The sequence below is a fragment of the Loxodonta africana genome, chromosome 2 (genome assembly GCF_030014295.1).
Source record: "Loxodonta africana isolate mLoxAfr1 chromosome 2, mLoxAfr1.hap2, whole genome shotgun sequence".
NCBI classification, from domain to species: Eukaryota; Metazoa; Chordata; class Mammalia; order Proboscidea; family Elephantidae; genus Loxodonta; species Loxodonta africana.
The window spans coordinates 77,963,757-77,986,647 of NC_087343.1; the positions used below are offsets into that span (position 1 = coordinate 77,963,757).

Genomic DNA, 22,891 nt, shown 5'->3' on the forward strand with positions numbered 1-22,891 from the left:
GGCTTTACTTCCAAGGCACCTCTGGGTGGACTCAAGCTGCCAACCTTTTGGTTAGTTGCCAAGTGTGTTAAGCATTTGCACTGCCCAGGGACTTCTGTTAGTCCATACTGCCTGCTAATTAGCAACATCTTTATCTTGTAACTTGAATGTTCATGTTAGTTGTTGTACTGATGTTAGTGATAACCTTTATGGTAAATACCATTTCATAGAAATACTCAGTAACCAGGACCAGCAAATTTGCACATATTTGGAGGAGAAGCTGCAGATCTATGCTGAACTTGGAGAATTGAGTGGATTTGAGGATGTTCATCTAGAGCCCCACCTTCTCATTAAACCTGACCCAGGAGAGCCTCCCCAGGCAGCCTCGTTACTGGCAGCAGCAATGAAGGAAGGTAAGTTGCTCCCAAAAGGATTTGATTTGACAAATTTAGCAAATGTTTATTGATCAGCTACTATGTGCCATGCACTGTGATCTTGGTGCTGAGAATACAACAGAACAAGACAAAGTCCAAACTCTCCTATAACTTAAAATATGGGTTATATTGTTGTTTTGTGCTGTCAATTCTGACTCAAAGTGACCATATAGAACAGAATAGTACTTACTGCCTCATAGGGTTTCCTAGGCTGTAATCTTTATGGGAGCAGATTGCTAGCTCTTTTCTCCCATGGAGCCGCTGGTGGGTTAAAACTGCTGACCTTTCAGTTAGCAGCTGAGCACTCAACCATTGCACCACCAGGACCCCTTGTCATGAGGCTAGCCCTGTGGTTTAAAGAAGCCCATCAGATTTCAGTGAAAAATTGAGAATGCTTACGACAAAACACCTCCTTCTGGAGGGAGTTTGAATTCTCAGCCACCTTCCCATTGTTGTCAAATCGATTCCGACTTATGGCGACCTTGTGTGTTAGAGGGTAGAACTGCCCCATAGGGTTTCCTAGGCTGTAATCTTTATGGGAGGACGTCATAGTAGGCTATGGTAAAAAAGATAAATAAAAAATGGAGTGTATTCCAAACGTGATGGAAAGTCATTGAAAGCATTTAATCCATGGGTGTGGCATGATCTGATTTATGTCTTAAGACCAGTGGTTGCTGAATAGAGAAATGATTGGGAGAAGACTAGTTACATGGAGACCTGGTAGGGAGCAGTTAGAGAAGTTGACGTGAGAGACGTTGGTCTAGGCCAGGACTATTGGCAATGGAAGTAGAGAGAAGAGGGTATGTTCAAGAATATATTTTAGAAATAAAGCCAAAAGGACTTTCAAATGGACTGAACCAGCGATAAGGGATAGTGAGGGGTCATTAACATTAATAAAGTCTTTATCGGATAATAACCTACTCTTCATTATATCCAATGGTTTGAACTTTCTCCTCCTTTCCTAACCCTCCACCCCCATCCCAAACTTTCACTACTGCAGTGAGGCAAATCGACCTGCTTTAATTTCCATGGCCCACCACCTGGTGGAGGTGCCAGGAGCAACAGGGCACCCAGCTGATCAAAAGAGAACCCAGAGCAGAAGAGATACTAGATGAGGCCTAGGTTGGATAATCCACCCCTGAGTCAGGGTGATCAGTGCCCAGACAGCAAAACCAAAGAACCAAACCTGTTGCTGTTGAGTTGATTCCAACTTATAGCAACCCTAGGTTTTAGCAGGGATTCTTATCAGTGTGAGGGAATTACTTTCTGTGAAAAAAGGCCTGTTTTGTAATGCACCCTAAATTGTCTTTCTAGGTCTTTGCTCATTCCAGTCCCTCTAATGGACTGCTTAACCCTCCCTTCTCCTCTTCTGTCTCTGCCTGTTGAATTCCATCCATCCTTCAAGGCCTTGCTCAGACTTAATATCCTTAAAGATTTTTTTTTTTTTCCCTAATCCTACTAGCTAAAATAATCGTCCTGCCCCTCTGTGTGACTATAGGACTTTATGATGTCCAAATAGCTTGATGATAGAACTGACCACATGCTATAGTTGAGTATAGTTAATGTTTAGTGTATCTTTAGTGCTTGTGGTATAGTTAGTTGTATATGTTTCTTTCTTCCTCCAATCTGCAAACTCACCATAATAACTATCAAATGCCCAATACCTCCTTTAACAAAGTAGATGCTCAGTGAGTGTTTGTTAAACTGTATTATTGGACAGAGTATTTTAATATTTATTTGCCTTGACTATTTAGTAATCTAATTTACTCTTTGCAAAAACTGTATCTCTTGTCCTTGATTCTTAACGTTAGAAATATTTGTAGAGCCCTCAGAATCATACTGTTCCACATACTAGTTGCCCTGGTGGTGCAGTGGTTAAGAGCTTAGCTGCTAACCAAAAGGTTGGTAGTTTGACTCTACTAGCCACTCCTTGGAAACCCTATGGGGCAGTTCTACTCGGTCCTATGGTTCTACTCTGTTGCTATGAGTCTGAATCGACTCCATGGCAGTGGGTTTGGTTTGATTCCTGGGTGGTGCTCCCAGTCTTGCCAAATCCTCAGAGTAGGCTGAAGGGCAAATCTCTTGTTTTCTCCCCATGGGGAGTCTGATCCTGTAGGCCTAGGGAGAAGATTGGGAGTCTGTATTTTTTAGGCAAGTTTTGGGGAAATAGTTTTTTGAAGAATAGCTAATATTTCTGAGTAACAGCTTTTAAAATCTTAATGCCTGGTATCGTATTTAAATTAATGGACTTCCAGGGAAGTTTTTTCAGTGTACTAATTTACTGAAATTGCATTTAAAATTTTTTTAATATAGTGGATTTATACTTCCCCATTCAATTAATTCTTTATCATAAAAAATGCAAAAGTGCTGGTCCAGATTACAGGTCAGTGGGCTTTTTTCTGTAAGGAGCCAGATAATAAACATTTTAGGCTTGGCAGGCCACATACAGTCTCTGTTGCAAATACTTCTTTGTGTATGTGTTTGCTTTTAAATAACCCTCGAAAAATGTGAAAACCATTCTTAGCTCCTGGGCCATGTGAAAAGAGGCACAGGCCAAATACAGTTTGCTAATCTCTAGTCTAGATTAGAGGGCTCTGGTGGTGCAGTGGTTAAGTGTTTGGCTGGTAACCAAAATGCTGGCAGTTCAAATCCATCAGCTGCTCCTCAGAAACCGTGTGGGGGCAGTTTTACTCTGTCCTTTATAGGGATGCTATGAGTTGGAATCAACTCAATAGTCAATTAAGCTATCTATCTATCTATCTATGCTATTTATTATATATACCTGTTTATTTTTTGTTTTTGTTATTCTTCTTAGCTGAGAGCCTGCAAGTGGCAGTGAAGGCCTCACAAATGGGTGACGTAAGTCAATCATTAGAGGAAAGTCGTGTAGAATCTGGCTTGACAGATATGCTCAGTTCCAGTGATGAACCGGGACATTCTAGTGATGGACCAGGACGTTCTAGTGATGGACCAGGACTCTCTACTGCTTGTAAGTGAAAATTCAGGCCTTTTTAATGAGTCTGAAAACAACCCCTGGAAAATATAATAGTAACATAAAATGGAGTAAATGTCTCTGTTCCTGTTCAAAGGGGACTTGATGTATTTTTTTTAATTAGGAAAAAACCTGAGAATAAATATGCTAGCCTGCTTTACATATAATGATGACTCTGGTATTCCAAGGACAAGAATTTAAAGAGTAGCTGGTGGGTTATATTGCTCTGTTTCCCAGACAAGCTTGGTACTTTTCTCAATCCCTACAGTTGTTCTTTTTTGATACAATTTATTGAATACAGTTTTGAAAGAACTTCTTTTTAAGTTTAAAAGGGTCCCTGCTGTCCATTAGAGGAAAAAAAAACTTTTAAACATAATCTCATTTACACCAACTGAGAAGACTAACTTGTAAAATTAGAAACACACACACGCGTATAAGGTTTGGTGTGTGGTTAAAGGCAGAAATGCTAGAAGATTCTTGACCTACATCATCATAGTTCAGGTTAGAATTCATTTATTAAAACACAGTTTCAATATTTTTTAGATACAGAAAAATAGAATGTAGAGAATTGGCCTAGGTGATTTCTCAGAACCTAATTATACTGTTATGTGCATGGTTGTGATATAAACATTCAGTACCACAAGGTTTTCTGAGATAAGAGCATAAAGAGTATATTTTCCATCATGTATGGGTAGTAAAAGCCTTACTTCTACAAGGTCTTATATGCACGAGATAAAATGTCTTTAGTAGCTAGAGGTTAGAGGATTAAATTGTCTTAGAATTTCTTTGGTTAATTAAAATATATAGAAGTAGTACAGCTTTTTAACTTTATACATTTTTTTTTTTTAACCAAGACCAATAATTTATTTTTCCCTTCTCAAGTTCTGCTTTATCTAATCCTGAGTTTCTATTTTCAGAATGGGCACATATGTTTTTCATTTCTACAGAGCCCAGATTCATCAGGGGAGCTGTACTGCCCTGGGTGATTTCCCTTTTAAAGAAGAGCCTCATTATGCCATTGAGGAAGTTCTATCTAAAAATACATGCGGGGATCTGCGGCTCTCAGCCTCGCCCCAGGGACAGCTGGAGAGGCTCCTTCTCCACTGCTGCAGCTGCTCCGAGCACATGACTGCATCTTGCCTCCCTGCGGGGCAGGCATGAAGGGTCTCCCTGTCTGTGTCCACATCTCCTGTGACTTGGGAGAGTCCCAAGGGGACACCATTGCATCTACTAGAGCCCTTGAGAGGCTTCTATAGTGGTCTGATACCAGATTCATGTAGGGGAGGTGCAGGGTTGGGTTGGCGGGGTCCTGTACCCCAAAGGCCTATTCAGTTCTGGGCTGGATTGAAACATAGTTCTATAAGAGTTTGGTTCTCTTTATCAAATAAAAAAAAAAAAAAATATCAAATGGCTGAGGGAAAATGACTGTTCCTAAATGAAGATCTATAACTGAGTGGGTCCGTTTTATGACTGGCTTTGAGAACTGGCTCCTTCTGAGTTGGGCCCATGTCAATCTGACATTAGAGACTAAGCAAGGCCCCCTATTTTTAGTCCTGAACACACCTGATCAGGTAGATTAATATAATCTACTTTCTGTAAAGTTCTGTCTGCTGGAGAGTTCTTAGATCAGCTTGAAATTGAATTCAGGAATAGGGGACCTGACCTACATTCTATTTTTCTGCCTTCATTGAGTTCACTGTCAACTTCCTTCCCCATTTGATTGTCCTCATTTCTATGATGGAGGATGAGAAAGGGAATAGCTAATTCTTTGGTCATGCCTTTGGAGTTGCCTTAAAAGTTAAGAATAGTACCCAATAGTGGGAGCATCTTTTGAATGACAGGAAAAAAAAAAAAAAACCCTATATAATTTCCTTTCCCTATAAGTCAGTAAGTATTGACCAATTTGTGCAAAATGAACTTAGTTTTTAGCTGATATCACTTGAAGCAGTTTCCACTTAAACAAGCAAAACAGTCTTTTTGTATTAGAAGGGGCCTTTGGCGTTCTAGAGGACTTTCATTTTCCAAAGACATAAATATTTTTATTAATCTAAACAAAGAAAAAAAAAGTATTTCCTTTACCAGAATAAAAATTCAAGATGGCACTGAAAAAAAAAAAGTATAAACGTGTCACAAAGTGAATATTTATTTTATCAGAGTCCTGATTGGATATGGTTCCGGTGAAATCCTATGTGTGAAACTGCTTTGAGAAGTCTAGCTTTAATCAATGCAATGTGAACATAACCAAAAAAAAAAAACCAACCAACCAAACCTGTTGCCGTTGAGTGGATTCTGACTTGTAGCGACCCTATAGGATAAAATAGAACTGCATCATAGGATTTCCAAGGAGCGGCTGGTGAATTCGAATTGCTGACCTTTTGGTTAGCAGCCAAGTTCTTAACCATTACACTACCAGGCTCCAAAATAGTATAAGTTTTAACTGAGTTCACACAGGTAAACAAATGAACAAAATCCCACCAAGGGAGATTTAACGGATAAAGTGAAATCTGTATTTGGTACTTAAAAACACTTCTGGGCTTGTTTCTGTGGATGTAAATTTACAGCATAAGCAAGAAATGTGAGAAAAAAATACATTTGGAAATTGTTTTAAAATAAATTGTTCAGAGACAGAGGTTCTCGGTGTGCCTACGACTATGAGATCATGAAGTATTAGCCATCTTCACCCTTCTTAGAAAGATATCTCACTCCTGCCTTTGGACTCCTTCCTTCTAAACCCTGTTTATTGTCTGCTGCTCTTGTACTGGTCACCAGGGAGCCTTTTTATGAACCTGTTTCCTAAGAGTCGTGCTTGGGTCTGCTAAGAGACCGTGTTTGTCCTACAGCACCAGTTTTAAATTTCATCCTCCCCAGGAGGCTTTTTCCTATTAAGTGAAAGCGAGCTGTAGAATCTCCCTTCTCTATTTCACAAACATCCCATGAACACTTCACTGCAAGAAAGAAATAAAAATTAAAATGTAGATGATAATTCATACCATTGGTCAGTTTGGTATATATTAGTGTGTAAGCCCCATGAGGGCAGGGACTGTATTCAGTAGGTACTATTTTGTGATATTTCTTATTTCAAAATATGTGTCAATTGTGTACAAAAGAGCCCGGTCCTCTGGCTGATGTTTGATGTTGTCCTTTTTGTTTCTGTCTCAATGGTGCACTCCCAGCAGTAGTCACAGAAGGGACAGGAGGAAGAGGCTGTTGGGATGTGGATCCCGGGACCCAGGGTGTTGTAACCGACTTGGCAGTCTCTGATGCAGGGGAGAAGGTATTGTTAACTGATTTGTTGGTCGACAGCACTGGTTACTTTGTGTAATGTTAATAATAATGATAAAAATTACCTCAGGTCCTGTTCTGTCAATAGCAGTGAGTGGAATGAAAGTGTTTCCCTGAATTGTTCTCAATTTAAGTATCTATATTCAAACTTTCTAACTTATTTCTTCTTAAAATGTTCTTGCTCTTCCTAAATCATGTAGGTGTAAACAAAGAAACAATTGAAAAGTTATTAAAAAGATTTAAAAACTGAATGTGTATATGTGTGTCTGCGCTTTCTTCTTTTCTTGCCTTTCTGCGCTGTGAGCCTTTCTTTAGCCTTTCACAGAGGATATTTATCAGCTGTTTGCCTGAGAAGTGGTCCTGGGTACTGGGGCCGTTATACAACCTGGGGGTGCTAGCATGGCTGAAGTAATTTTTCTTTGGAATATTCTTGCTTTGTTCACCTTCTTTGACCTTCCTCTCCTTTCAGATTATTTGTTTTCCTGTCACCAGCCACATTTTCAGCTATTTTTAATAGACTTAATTAACCTGAACAATTTTTGTTGGGGCACAGTGGTTCCAAACACTTCGTCTTTGTTTGACTTATTGTATGTTTAGGTTATAACCCTCTCTTTAAAAATTAAATGTATGAAACTTCCTGTTAAGTTCAAGTAAAATTAAGATATCAGTTATAGAGAGGGAAAAAGAATATGGCTTTGGAGGGGGGGCTAGTCCGCCTCCTTTGGATTATTTGGGGCTCAAGAATTTAGCTTTATCTAGGATTAAATTGCACACATTACCACACAATTAGACATAATGGAACAGGCACAATGGAATAGGCACATATCAGGCACATGTACAGATCTTCTATTGTATATTTAACATATTTTCTATATTGTATATTTTCTATATATTGCATATGATCGAGAAACTAAGTCCAAGAGTTTTAAAAAATGATCACCCCATAGACAGGTGGCTGTGATTTGGTGTTCTTTTTTAAACTTCACAGGCTAAAATGAAAATAGGGAGGCAAGATTTTATTCTATCTATTCTGATGATAATCTTTCAACTTATTTCTTCATAAAGTGTTCCTGCTTTTTATCCTTTTTAATGCAGACAACACTTTTAAGTTCATAACTTCCAACTGCTTTTGTACTACTAACAAAAAGAAGGAAAGAAAGGAACTGATCAATAATCGTTTTCTCTTTATTGGAAAGTAGTGGCGGCTCACATTCGTAATGTCCTTCCCTTCCATGATTCAGTCACAGGTGGATAAGTGAGATTAAGTGTTCAGGTTCCTCTTTGGATTTACCTTTCTGGAACATTTTGTCCTTAATAATGCATTTTGAGAAACTAAACTGAGATATAGGGCTGGGTGCTTGAGATCAGACTTTAAAAATGTATATAATGGATATTTTATCATTAGCTTCTTTAATAAGGTAGGGTTTATTAAAAAATTATCAAGTAAAAAAAATTTAACACAAATGACAGAAATCCTTTGTTTAAATCACCAGCAGCAGCTGTGCACACTTACCACAAGGTGGCAGACCAACTCCATTAAAAAGAAGCTGCGGAGCATTACTGCTTTGTCTCAAACCTGGTGGTTCTTTGATATAAGCAGTCACATGTATCATTATCATAATCCAACTGATTTCTATGTTTCTAATTTTTATAAAAGTTTTTAAAAACTTTTTTTTAAAAAGTTAATTTTTATGTTTTAATTTTTATGAAAGTTCTATACCCTACAACCTTCATGTTCCAAAAGCTGTGGAGTGTAGATAGGAAAGGACAGAACCAGAACAGAAAAAACTTCAAAACTCACTATAAAATGGGGTCTTAGCCTGGGATCCACCAAATCCTGGACCCCAGGGGGCTGGAAAGCCTTTGGAGTTATATGAAAAAGTTCTGTGCAGGGTCATAAGGCATCTGGGGAGTAAAGACACTCCAGGGCTTTCCTCAGTTTCTCAGAGGGGGCTTGAACCCCTCTAAAAAGTAAAGAACAGGACTGTTGGCAGTATTGTCTATATCCTAAATTATAAAATCTTCGATAGAGCTAGGCACAGATTTAATGACTCTAAACTTCATCTCCTTTCCCATCTTTTGTCTTCACCCTATTAGAGGTGTTGCTTAGTCAGGAATTTGCTGATTGCAGTGTTGAGGAAGAGCCTGGGCGCAGGAGGGAAGATGAAATCTGGGTAGCTCATCACAGCCTCATCAGCCCTGAACTGATTGAATTTAGTGACAAGTCCAAAGTTACCTGAGACCATTACTAAGGGTGACAGTTCCTTACTCTTAAATTTAGATCTCCTCAGACAAGAGCAAGAAGGATGGGGATTCTGCTTATCTCCCATAGTGTAAGGAGGACATAGTGGATGCTCAGTATTTATTCGTTGAGTGGGGTATAACCAAATTCAACTGATAGTCATTCATTCAACAAACATTTGTGGAGTGTCCATTACTTGACAAGTATTGTTCTTAGCTTTGGGAATATTTTATTGGGAATATAGCACTGAACAAATAGATAAAGCCCTGCTTAAAAAAAAAAAAAAAATTTTTTTTTTTTTTTTTTAGTAGATGGGTTACATTCTAATAAGAGAAGACAAAAAATAAACCAATAAGCAAATGTTCAGTTTAATTTTGGAAACTGAAAATTCTCACTTTCTACTTGTACCCTCAGTATGTATTGTGGGAAATAGAAAGAATGAGGCATAGACCCCGATCTCTAGGAGCAGATGGTCTCCTGTAGCCTCACTCACGCCCTCTGCTGACAGCACTTCTGCTAAGGGAGTCCCAGGTCTAGTGGACTCAGGTGTGGTAGATTATCGAGCAGGCCAGCAAAGCTACCCTGTGGACAGTCTCTGGGTCTGGTTTCTTCTCACAGTCAATAGCTGTTTGGTCTTCATGAATCGCAAATACTGAGGCAGGGAGCTAGAGGCCAGAGGTGATGTTCTCGAGCTTCCAAATCTGGCCTCCAGGACACAAGGGGCCAGCCTGGCCTGGGAGACAACTACAGCCTGGGCACAGAGAGCTCAATTTACAGTGTGGTTTGCACAAGGTAAATATTGTCACTTACTTAGAGTTTGCAGGGCCTCCTTGCTGTCATCTATGTTATTTTAAGGATTAACTCCCTGCTGGTTGGGAGAAGAGTTGCATTTTAAACACTGCATTTGCACCAAGAGGTGTCTTGGTATCAAGTCATTGTTTTATTCAATAGCCTTTTATTTCTGGGAGGAAACGAGTCACTGTAGGTGAGGTAACCAAGTCTAGAGAGGGAAGTGATTTACCTGAGGTCAGACGTTTTGAAACACTACAGTGCAGCTTTTCAGAAGTAGAGTGGCTGTTCACTTTCTTATGTTTTTATGTATTTTAGGTGGAATATAGAAATTTTCCAAGTTCTTCACAGTCAGAGGTGAGCTATGTATACTCTAAACCTTAAAAAAAAAAAAAACAAAAACCTTATACCATCTCTTTATTTGTGGATAAAGAATGCTTTTTTGAGAATTTGACACTTAGGATCTTATTTTTCAGATGATACAAGCTATACAGAATTTAACCCGCCTCTTATATAGCCTTCAGGTAACTACTCTTCTCTAATCTTTGATGTTGTGAATGTTTTTCTTTTTGCAATTCACTTTATTTGATGATTCCTAGATTTTAAAAATTAGAACAATTGAGGGGTCTTAAAAGAATGCCAACCCCCTAAGTGCAACTCAGCTAGATGTGTTGAACGTAACCTGGTTTTGTAATCATGAGGCAACACCACTGCCACATTTTATATCATTCTTCTCTGACATCATAAAACAGTTCATATCTTTAAAAAAATTGGTGAACGTGATCTGGCTTCAAGTTTACAATGAAACTCTTAGATGAGGGTAGCATGACTTCACGTTTTCTGGTGAAAACGTAAATTCATGCCTGACCATTTTTCACTTCCAAATGTGGCCTTAGGCCTTTATTGTTGTTTTTAGGTGCCATTGAGTCAGTTCCGACTCATAGCAACCCTATGTACAACAGAATGAGGCACTGCCCGGTCCTACACCATCCTTACAGTCGTTGCTATGTTTGAACCCATTGTTGCAGTGCTCGACTGCTACCTGAAAAGTCAGCAGTTTGAACGAGCCACTCTGCAGGAGAAAGATGTGACAGTCTGCTTCAGTAAAGATTACAGCCTAGGAAACCCTATGGGGCAGTTCTACTCTGTCCTATAGGGGTGTTGGGAGTTGGAATTGACTCAATGGCAATGGATAGGCATTTAGAACAGTTAAATTCATATGCACCTTCATTCTTTTGTTTGTTCATCCATCTAAGCATTTATTAAATGCCTTCTGTATGCTGGTACTATGCTGTGGGCTGAACACAGAAGGTAAATGCACTGGAGAACCTACTTACAAATGGCTCCCTGTCTTTCAAAGAAAGACATAAAAAAATCACGCTTGCATTGAGGATCATATGGTTGGACAATCCCTTACACCCTGCACAAGAAAGAGGCTAAATGTACCTAATGGCTTATTTTACTAATTAAACAACCTTTAAAAATGACATTAGAAAAGCAATGTTTGCAAAATTTTAGGAAAATTTGAGAACATAAGTAAGTAAAATAAAAATGACGTTATTTTACAGAAAGAATTACTATTATCGTATTGATGCATTTTCCTCCAGTCTTTCTGCAATAATTTTATATATACTTTTTGCAGCATATATTTAACCCCTTACAGTTCACATTTTTGTGTTATTATAAATAACACTGTAGTGGACATCCTTGATAAACTAATCTATTTGACAGCACCTGAGAGTTTCCTTCGGATGAATTCCTAGAATTTTTTTTTTAGGTTTTTGATAGACATTGCCAAAATGAATCAATCCATCTGTTTTTCTCCATCTGATATTTTCTCCTCCCACATTTGAAAATGGATCAAGGTGTCTGATTATTTTAATTTGTATTTCTTTGATTACTGATGAAACTGAACATTTTTTGTCACCCACTTATTAGCCATTCAGGTTTCTCATACCTGTTGAATATTAAAAGTAATCAAAGTTAAATGTGATTGTGTTTTCACCAGAAAATGTGAAGTTATACTCCATTTGATGTTTTCTTATTTACACTTGGACTGTTGCAGGCTTATTTCTGTTATATTCTATTGAACATCTGTCTATCTTTGCTTCAGTACCATTCTCCCAATTATTAAGGTGTGGATTACATTTGAACATATGACATTACTGCTGTTGTTGTGTGCCGTCAAGTTAATTACTAGTATCTTATTGTTCTTCTATGCTTACCTATATATTCTTTCACAATAGCTGTCAAGTTTCTTAACTCCTACCAAGACCCTTACATTAAAATCTCATTATATTTATTAAATTGTGGAGAATCGGCACATTTGCAATAGTCTTCTTTTCCAAGAACATGGTGTCGTTCTTCTCTTATGTTCTACTTGAAAGCTTTGTGGTCATCTTCATATAGGTATGTGTCTTAGTCATCTATCTAGTGCTACTATAACAGAAATACCACAAGTGGATGGCTTTAACAAAGAGAAATTTATTTTCTCAAGTCTAAAACTCTATGGGGCAGTTCTATTGTGTCCTAAGGGTCGCTATGAGTCAGAATTGACTCGATGGCACTGGGTTCAGCTCGCTAGAAGTCCAAAACCAGGGGGTCAGCTCTAAGGGAAGGCTTCCCCTGTCTGTCGGTTCTGTAGGAAGGTCCTTCTCATCAATCTTCCCCTGGACTAGGAGCTTCTCCGCCAGGAACCCCGAGTCCAAAGGACACACTCTGCTCCTGGGGCCTCTTTCCTGGTGGTCTGAGGTTCCCTCCTCTTTGCTTGCTTCCCTTCCCTTTTATTGCTGGATCAGGGATGTGACCTTAGTAAGGGTGTTACAATCCCCCCTTAATCCTCTTTAACATAAAATTACAATCACGAAATGGAAGACAACCACACAATACTAGGAATCATGGCCTAACCAAGTTGATACATATTTTTCGGAGACACAATTCAATCCATGATTGTATGGTATATTTTTCTTATTAAGTTTATTTCTAGGTATTTGTGTTTTTGTTGCAATTGTGAATGGAATTTTTTCATATGTTTCCCCAGTCATCGTTGCTGGCATAAATAAAGGTATTGATTTCTATGTATTTATTTTGTAATGGCCAACTCATTGATCTTGATTTTTTGTTTTAATAGTTTTCAGTTGATGCTTTGGCGTTTTCTACGTATAAAGTAAAATTTGAAAATAATGATACCGTAGCTTTTCTTCACTTTCATTTTCTTGGCTTACTGCTTTGGCTAGAACTTTGGAAATTGTATTAAATAGTAGTGGTGATAGTAAGCATCCTTGTCTTGTTCAGGATTTAGTGGGAATGCCTTTACTGTGTTACATTTGATATGCTGATCTGGGGTAAATGCTCTTAGAGATTTATCATGTAATGCAAGTATTCTTTCGTTTAAATGTTAACTGAGAAGAGATATAGTTTGGAAAAGTTCATTAACTTTGTAAAAATATCTTATTGTTATTTTGGAGAAAATTTACATAGCAAATTAGGTTCTCATTTAACAATTTCTATGCATATGATTCAGTGACATTGATTACACTTTTCACAAAGTGTCAGTATTCTCATTATTTCCTTTCTAATTGTTCTGCTTGTTCCAGCCTCCTTATCCTCCCTTACCTTCTCATCTTTGGTTTAGGGTAGCTGTTGACTCTTAGGTTTCATTTAGATGATTGTTTTAGGAGCACAGTACTCACGGGTGATATTATTTGTTTTATGAGTCATTCTGTCTTTTGACTGATAGGTGACCTCTGGGAGTGATTTGAATTCCAAGTTTATAGGGTCTCCCAGACTGGTAGTCTCAGGGGTTCCACTAGTTTCTACCAGTCCAGTAAATCTGGACTTTTTTGGAAATTCAAGTTTTGTTCTACATTTTTTTTCCCATTCTATCTGCACCATCTTTGCGTACCTGGTTAGGACAATTGGTAGTGGTAGCCGGGCACCATCTAGTTGTTCTGGTCTCAAGGTAGGTGAGGCTGTGGTTTATGTAGACTATTAGTCCTGTAGACTAGTTTCTTCTTTGAGTCTTTGGTTTCCTTCTTTCTCTTTTGCTCCAGATGTGTAGACACCAATAGTTATATCTCATAGAGTTAATTAATTTTTGAGAGATGAAAACACTGAGCATCCAGGCTTGCATTGCCTGATGAAACACTCTTAAAGTGTTTCAATCTCTTCTTTTCAACTTTGAATGAAGCCTTGTGGGGATTCAAGGTTCAGAAAAGCCCAGTGACCTAGATGACCTAATTTTTGCAAGCTATTTGGTTGGAGCAAAAAAAGGAATGTGGAACTCTATAGTGGATTCTCTTGATCTAGCCAAAAACTTTTGAGCTATATGGGCTCTGAAAGATTTCTATTCATGATACAATCATCTCTTTTGAAGCTGAGTCTCTTATGCATGATTGAAGTTTTTACTTAAGCATTTTTTAAAATCAGATGAAAATGAAATTTGATTCCTGTATGAGAGCAGAGTTAGAGATGAGGTATATGCAGGGCAGAAAGGAAGGGCTGTTCTGGTAAAGAAAAGTTAAAAGACAGTGAGTTGAGAATTTCCCTAAACTTAAAAAGCAAGTGCTGTTCTCTGTCCCAAATATAAATGCAAACTCTAAGTAGGAAAATATATATCCTGTCTTCAAATTTCATCTCTGTATGAGAGAAGGGAATGGTCTTATCCCAAATGCTAACTAAACATGAAGAATACTTCATGATAGCACTTGATTATTCTAATTGTATGCTTACATATGAGTTATCGTAGCCTATGGTAGTTTTGGCATCTAACATATTGGATTTTTGTTTGTTTTATTGTATTGACACCTTAGCATTTATTAGACTTAAGTGGTGATGTGCTGTCTACAATTTGTCCTAGCCAGGTCAGCAAAGCTTTGAATTGTTTATTGCTACATGCTGATTGAGGATCCCTGGTGGTCCAGTGGTTAAAGCGCTTGCCTGCTAACCAAAAGGTCAGCGGTTTGAACCCACTAGCCGCACTATGGGAGAAGGATGTTGCAGTTGGCTTCTGTAAAGATTACAGCCTTGGAAGCCCCTACTCTGTCCTTTAGGGTTTCTATGAGTCAGAATCAACTTGCTGGCAGTGGGTATGGTTTTTGGTTTATGTGCTAAATATTTCATATTTAAAGAGCAAAAATAATTAGTACCTATTTTCAATGATAATCATTGCTCTCTTTATGATTACTTATAAAATCCGTTAATCAGATATTCAGATGAAATTTCAAATGTTCAAATCTGAAATATTATTTTTCAACTTAAAAATATGAGTTTATTTCAAAAGCCCCAGTGAGTACATTTTATATGTTATTATAAGTACCAATTAAAAATGTATCTTAGTTACATAACTTTTTAAAAGTATAGGAAGCTGTTCACTTAACAAAGGAGTAATGGTTAAGTCCCTGTCTTCCCTGCATTTGTTAAATGGACAGTTTTAAAATTTTTAGGAAAGAAAAATATGAAATTATCCCTAGGAGAGCAATAATTTCACATACAGAGTTAAAACAAACACACATACCCAGTATGTGTCCATTTTCAATTTGTCCCTTCTATACTTTTTTTGCACTTTAAATGGGAACTTCTAAAATTAAAAGCTTCCAAGGGCATTCACAGAGTTTTTTTTTTTTTTGGTTTTGTGAAATCCTTCCAAATCTTGGCAATTATTTCCTGTGATGCTGCCAAACTTTTCATAGGCAGATACTGTAACTTAAAATGTTTTTTTTAAATCTGGTTGGTAATGTGCTCTGGGATTTAGGTATCTATTTTCCCTTAATCATTCTAGCCTCCTGTTAGCAATCTATTAAACAAATGAATTTCAGCTTGGTTTTTTATGTTTGACCTTCCTGCTCTAATGCAAAGAAACAGTGGTAACTGGGATAGCTTAAGCCACTTTTATATCTCCTAAAAATAGCATTAACTGCTATTCTTGGGCCTGATATTTAAAAAAATATTATTTACCAAAACTCTTCAAATGGTTTTATTTTCATGTCTTCATGAAGGCAATATAGTTCGAGTAAGTTCTGGTTTGGGACTCAAAAGATACTACTAGGCTTATATAAATTCTTAAATTCTCATGAATTATTGACTGGGGAGACCTCAGCAAGAGAATGAAACATAGATCAGGAATGCAGAGTCTTGAGAATTTATGTACTGAATTTTTATTCAGAAGACTTGCTTAAGTGATATCCAACAAGCAGCAATAAATCACATTTCTCAGGAAGGGGATAAATGTTGCCTTTGTGCTTTATTTCCTTTCTATCTAAATTCCCAGGCCTTACCACTAGGAAGGTCTGTGGGTAAGAGCTCAGCTCCTAACTGGAAGGTTGGCGATTTGAGTCCACCCAGAGGTGTCTCGGAAAAAAAGCCTGGCAATCTACTTCTAAACTTCTAAAAAAAAAAAAAAAAAAGGAATTGGCCATTGAAAACTCTATGGAGTACAATTCTACTGTGACACACATGGGGTCACCATGAGTTGGAATCGACTCAACAGAAACTGGCTGTTTAACTGGTTATCGGTAGGGAATGGGACAGACCGATTAAAAGTGCTGAAGTCTGTCTTTGGAGGAAACTTAGAAAAAGGGCAGAAATATTAAGAGAAGATAATTTGGTCATGCGTTATGTGTTTAGAGCTCGTTCTGGCCCAAAGCTTAAACAATATGGAAAACTTGACTTGTTCTTCTGTTTTGCTCTGACAGGCCGCCCTGACCATCCAGGATAGCCACATTGAGATCCACAAGCTGGTCCTCCAGCAGCAGGAGAGACTCTCTCTTGGCCACTCTTTCCGTGGCAGCCCGTTTCAGGACCAGGATAAGGACCGCAACTTGGAGAAGCAGCGTGAGGAGCTAGCAAACATCCACAAACTGCAACACCAGTTCCAGCAGGACCAGCGGCGCTGGCACCGCAGGTGTGACCAGCAGCAGCGGGAGCAGGAGGCTAAGGAGAGCTGGCTGCAGGAGCGGGAGCGGGAGTGCCAATCACAGGAGGAGCTGCTGCTGAGGAACCGTGGGGAGTTGGCCCATCAGCTCCAGGAGTACCAGCAGAACCTGGAGCGGCTGAGGGAGGGCCAGCGGATGGTGGAGAGGGAGAGGGAGAAGATGCGGACCCAGCAGAGGCTGCTGTGCCGCTGGAAGCACGGCAGGCAGAGCAGCCTACCGGCAGCATTTTCTCCAGGAAGCAAGGAGGTATGTGCACATGGAAGGAGTTTAAGGCAGCTTCTCGATGACGAGTGTAGCCATGGTAGCTCTCTTACCAAACGTTCATCTTTGTGGTTCTCGTGTAAGAGCTCGCAGGAGTTTCTCAACCTATAGGAAGCAGAAGCATGGAACTTTCGGAGACAACGCATATGTATCTTGAGCTAAAATATGGAAATTTTAAAAGCTTAGCTCCTATTGGAACACTGTGCACTGAGATATCCCTACCCCGTGGGGAGAAACGTAGAATTGAGTTGGTCCAATAAGGCAAGGATAGGTTTGTCTTGTAGGCACACTTGCTATGAGCGTGCATTTTTTCTTACATTTGAAGAGCCCACTTTATATAGTCTGTTATAAAGAGTTTGATGTAGGTATCCTTTTTAGTAGATGAATTATCTATCCATGTGTAGTATAGGTACTGAATTTAGCAAGTATAGTATTATTCCGTTATTCCAAGCTTATTCTTTTGATAAATTTGATACAGTAAATTCAAAATCCATTTCACTAGCAGTAGTTAACGTAAGTCATACTAATTAACCACTGTGTAGGATTTTGGAAGATTCTACAATCCTTTTGCATCTCCTCTAACCATGCTTGACAATTCCGTTTCTCCTAGGAATTTATTTTTCTGTGCTATGTGCACACACGCTTTTTATCGATAGTGCACAAAGTTATAAGCATTGATCAGGTTATATAAGATCTATGTTGCTTTTGATTTTCCTTTCAAGTTGGCTAAATCACATTTATTGCAAATTCCTCATGTATATGTGGCTAGGATTTCATCTTTTTTATTTAGCAAAAGTAAAAATGCTGCCCTCTCTGGCTAAAATAAAGTGGAAGCAGTTTAATGGCATAGAACATGACTGTTTTTTTCAAGATCTGTCTGGCATAACCTATTGCTCATTTGGTATTAGCTAATTAAAAGGGGATGTAGGCAGTAAAGGAAAACAGTCTTATTGACCTCACTCTTATTGAAACCTTGATTGTTAAATTTGGTTAGGAATAAATACTTGATGAAAATTGTGAAAGTAACTAGAGAAATTATTGTACTTTTTCTGTATTTCCTTACGCAGGTAATGGACCTTAATCGCTCTGAGAGTTTTTGTCATGAAAATTCATTCTTCATCAATGAAGCTTTAGTACAAATGTCACTTAACACTTTCAACAAACCAAATCTATCAGATACCCATCAGGATGACATTGACCCCCCAAACATATCTCACTCTGATTTGGTAAGGACTAGTGAAAATCAGGTAGACCTGAAGATGGACGTTTCTCAGCCCTTGGATATCAACCATGAACTGTGGACAGCCCCTGGGTCCTGTCATCAGATACCTCCTCTCCACAAAAGCAGCAAGGATTCTTGTAAAAATGGTAATTAATACTTTAAACATCATCTGTAGAATTTGAACAAGGAATTATTTCTCTAAATGGTTGAGTCTTCTTTAGAGTAAATCCAAGTGAGCCCTAGAATGAGAATAAATTGCTACTGCTGAGCTGGAGTTTGTGGCACAAACTTTTCTTTGGGGAAGTCTGGGGAGTGCCTTCACTTGTAAGTGTCTAGACAACCCAGACCATGGTTGGAGGGCTTAGAGAAGGCCGCCACGACGCAGGAGCCAGGAAGGGTTTACAAGTCTATGGTTAAATGATAACATTCCCTTAAAAGTGAAGCAACCTGATATTTATTCCCCGCTGTAAATCCCCCTCCCCTCATCCTGTATACATATTCATTGACTCTCAGAATTGATATATATGGGCAGGGTTTGTGGTAGGACTTTATTGTCTATCAGGGCAATTTCCTGTAACGTTAGTGAAATCTTCTGTACTGCTATTAAACACTCCGAAAGAAACTGTTAACATAATTTGTCATTGTAAAAAAAGGTGTTGTGTCTCCATAAGTACCTCGTAATAACACAATTTGCTAATCCCATTAAGGCATTTGCCAGATATAAATGAAAGGCAGCTCGAGTTACCAACTCCACGTGAATCCAAATGATTTAAATCTATGTCTATTATAAATTGTTTTCTGTGGGCTATGAGGTAGAGAATGAGAAGAACTTGAAACCTCTCTACCAAAAAACAGATGGCATGCAATGGAATAAACAAATGGCTGGCCACATGGAAGTGAAATAAATCACCAACAGCAAAGTGTTTCAGAAACATAAAACAAGCAGTCCTATGTAGATTTTCAGAACTGGACACAGATTTGCTTCCATGCTTAATATATATTCTTAGTTTGTCAGCTGGGAGGGTTATTTTTCAACTAGAAGTTTTGAAAGTATTCAGCTTCTCCTGTTGTTGTTAGGTGCCATCGAGTTGGTTTCAACTCGTAGCAACCCTATGTACAACAGAAGGAGGCACTGTCCAGTCCTGCGCCAGTTTTTAACACTGTCTGCAAGTCGGTTTATTACAGATTTGAAAGATGTTGATTATTAGTGTGGGTAACTCTTTACATCATTTAGTTAGTAATGTAACATTCTTATTTCCAGTCAGCGCATGGGAAACAGTTCTTTAAAATACCATTTCAAAGGCTCTTTAAATAAAAATGAAAAAGATAAAAAGTATAAGAATAGTTCATTGGTTTTAAAAAAATTAAAGGGTCCAGCAGAATTTGGAAAATGTTAGCTACTTTAATATATTATCTTTCAAGCTTAGTGCTGTTGAGACCACATTGCCGTATGCTTTTCTTAGGCACAGGCTCCGTTGCTCTGTTGATTCCTTAACTTGCTATTTACAGTGTTTTATGTATTTTTGTCAGTGTGGTTTTGCATGCTGGTTTCGGTATAACTCAAAAACTCGGTTTGAGTTAAACCACATTCAGCTTTTGTTTAAAAGAAGCATTTCGCTTTTCCTTTTTGTGTATTTCTCATCTTTTTCTATTGACTTAGGCTTCAAAGTAGAAAGCTTTTAAACATTTGGCAGCATACTTGCAGTAGATAGAAAATGTACTAAGGAAATAAACAGTGATAATATACAAAACCTATCTATCCACATGTCAGAAATTAGATACAGCCAAGGGAAATGCTGAGAAAATGCACTTATGCTTAAGAAATTGTATGTCCATTGTTGGCTGAGGAAACTCTGGACATGGACAGAAGAGAGAAAATCAGCTTGGCCCTAATCTCCCAGGAACATCCTGGTGTATAGATGTAGGGATTCGATCAGAAATGCAATGTGCACTGTTAATCACTGGGGTTTTGCAACTAGTGAAAAAAGCTGTTTATATTTGTTTGCGTAAGCATGATAAGCAATTTTTGGAGGTGAGAAATAAAAGGCAGAGATTAGGAGGTGATAGGAAGTGGAATAAAAATTAGATATATATTCTAAAGAGGGTGGTCAGGGCCAGATAATATTGTTCAAACCACTCCAGAGCCTTTACAACTCTTGTAATTAATTCAAGTAACACAAAATAAGCTGCTGGTGGTAGGCTTACCGAGGCTCTGCGGGTGTTCTCTGTCCATGCTCCAGGGGTAGTGAGTGGAAGGGGCTGGACTGGGAGAAGCAGGCCCCAGAGCATGCTGGGAGGAGGAGGGAGTCCATGTGCTAGACTCAAAGACAATCTAGTGTAGGTGTCCCTTCCTTTCAAGTTTTGCTGCTAAATGTTTGAGTGCATGGTCATCAGTGACCACTACTGAGGGTCCCTGTATTTCACAGTTTTCTGCATGACAAAATTAGCCTATAACGTTTTTAGCAGGCCCAAAACTCCATTGCCATCGAGTTGATTCCGACTCATAGTGACCCCATAGGGCAGAGTAGAACTGAACTGTAGAGTTTTCAAGGAGCGCCTGGTAGATTTGAACTGCCTACCTTTTGGTTAGCAGTGGTAAATCTTAACCACTACGCCACCAGGGTTTCCTTTAGCAGGTAGTTTTGTTAAATATGCATTTAGTTGTTTATTAATTTAATTGATTAATATGATGCAGAAGATTTCATTGTTAGGCCCGAAAGTCAGCAGTTTCCAGGCAACACCTTGAAGAAGGGTTTGTTCTTTGTCTGGCCTGGTATGTTTATGTGACTAGTTCAGAGAAAATGGAAATGTGAATTTCTGGAATTGTAAGGCTGATAGAAAGAGCCCTGGTGGCACAATAGTCAAGTGCTTCGCTGCTAATCAAAAGATGGGTTCTAACCCACTAGTTGCTCTGCAAGGGAGAAAGACCTGGTGATCTGCTAGTGTAAAGATCACAGCCTAGAAAACCCTGTGGGGCAGTTCTACTCTGTCACATGGGGTCGCTATGAGTCAAAATCAGCTCAACAGCACCTAACAACAATAAGGCTGATAGAAAAAATTATATTTAGATAAAATTCCCCAAAATAGCCTAGATGAATTTTTAATTGGTTTGTTCAATCTAATTTTAATGTGCTCTTTGCACAATGGTTGTAATTGGCTGTCACTAACAATTACATAACACTTAGCAAATTCTAGGCACTGTGCTAAGGTTTTACATGGAGAAACTCATTTCTCACAGCAACTCAATAGAATTGTTCTATTATTACCTCCATTTGAGAGGAGAAACTGAGGCACAGAGTGGTTAAGTGTCAAGGTCACACAGCTAGTAAGTGGCAGAGCCAGGAATTGAACCTGGGAAATCTGGCTCTGGACTCCATGCTCTTAATCATCACACTATTAAAGAAGTTGGTATAGATATTAGAGTAAATCCTCTTGTGATGCCTAGCAGGATGTTCACAGCTGGCGTGAGTTTTGTTTGTTTGCCCTCCTCCTCCTTTTAACATTACCAATTGGAAAATATTACTAAGTGCATTGAATTGTGGTGACTAACTCTTGCATAGGTTCAAGCATCTTGAGATACCATAGATATTATGTTCTTTAGCTTCACTGTTTTTCTACAGGACATACTCTCTTAAGGGTATTTTGCTTCTCTAATGTTGCCTAATGATACCTCCATGCTATTTGTAAATATTTTTTAAGGTAGCACTTTAAAGAACTTTACTCTCCAGTTTTGGAAGTTGTTTCATGAACAAACTTCTTGGATGTTTGAACATGAAGTTTAAATTGGTATTTGATTTTATTTATATTGGAACAAATTGTTAGTTTAAGAACTTGATCTCTACTCCTCTGCAGGACTCCAGCCAAGGCTACAGAAAATTTAAATTTCTTTATATATAGGACAATAACTATGTAATTGTTATTAGGTGCTGTTGAGTTGAACCCGACTCATAGTGACCCTATAGGACAGAGTGGATTTGAACTGCTGATCGGTTGCTCAGGTGCTGAATTCTTAACCACTACGCCAATTTGTCCTATGAAAGTCTCAGCTGCATTACTTTTCTTAAAGGCAAAAAAGGAAAGCCATTTTATTTCTGTGATTGTTGTTTCTCCCAGCTTTAGATTTCCTGAGGTAATCTATTCAGTGCACCTATTAGTTTGTGATATTTGTGTTTTCATTAATCAGCAGAGAAAATATTTTATGGTATGAAAATTAATCTGAATCCTCTTAGCCCCCCTCAGTTATTTTTATCCCAAGATTTGCAGGTTACCTAAAAAGTTCTCTTCAATACAATAAAGTATTTCAGATTTTGCTGTGCATGTGATTAATTTAAATCAAGAGAGATTGACTTAAAGCTAAATTATGTGTGTAAGAATATAGATGTTAAAAATATATATATCTTTACTAAGTTTGTGTTCCCAAGGGTGTCTCCCTTTACAACATATTAGAATTTGGTTCCTGTGAAAACATTTCCAAAATTCAAAGTATTGCATTAAAAGAATATTTCTTCTTGATGGTATATATATAAAATAGAGACAGCTGTGTTAAACTTTCAATGACAATTTTTTTTTTACGTAAGGCAAAAAAGTAGAAAATTTCCAAACTAAAAGCTGTACTGTAGTTAGTATTTAAGTAGCAGTCTTTAAGAAGAGATAATATGGTAATTTTTAGTGTTTTTTAAAAATATTCCATGATTCAGAAATGGGCACCTTATTTATATAAATTGTGTGGAAATAAGCTTTGCCAAAAGCCTTCAGGTC

The 22,891-nt window shown here is 38.2% G+C and overlaps 1 protein-coding gene across 1 annotated transcript in view; it reads left to right on the top strand.

Moving 5' to 3' along the window:
* The window catches only part of ARHGEF28 (Rho guanine nucleotide exchange factor 28), a 242,855-nt gene that overhangs the window by 187,170 nt on the left and 32,794 nt on the right, over positions 1–22,891 (top strand). Inside the window, exons 27-33 of the mRNA XM_023545541.2 lie at positions 210–392; positions 3,229–3,402; positions 6,579–6,679; positions 10,037–10,075; positions 10,195–10,242; positions 16,411–16,896; positions 17,979–18,279. Coding sequence (XP_023401309.2) covers positions 210–392; positions 3,229–3,402; positions 6,579–6,679; positions 10,037–10,075; positions 10,195–10,242; positions 16,411–16,896; positions 17,979–18,279 — 1,332 coding nt within the window. The remainder of the gene's footprint in view (positions 1–209; positions 393–3,228; positions 3,403–6,578; positions 6,680–10,036; positions 10,076–10,194; positions 10,243–16,410; positions 16,897–17,978; positions 18,280–22,891) is intronic.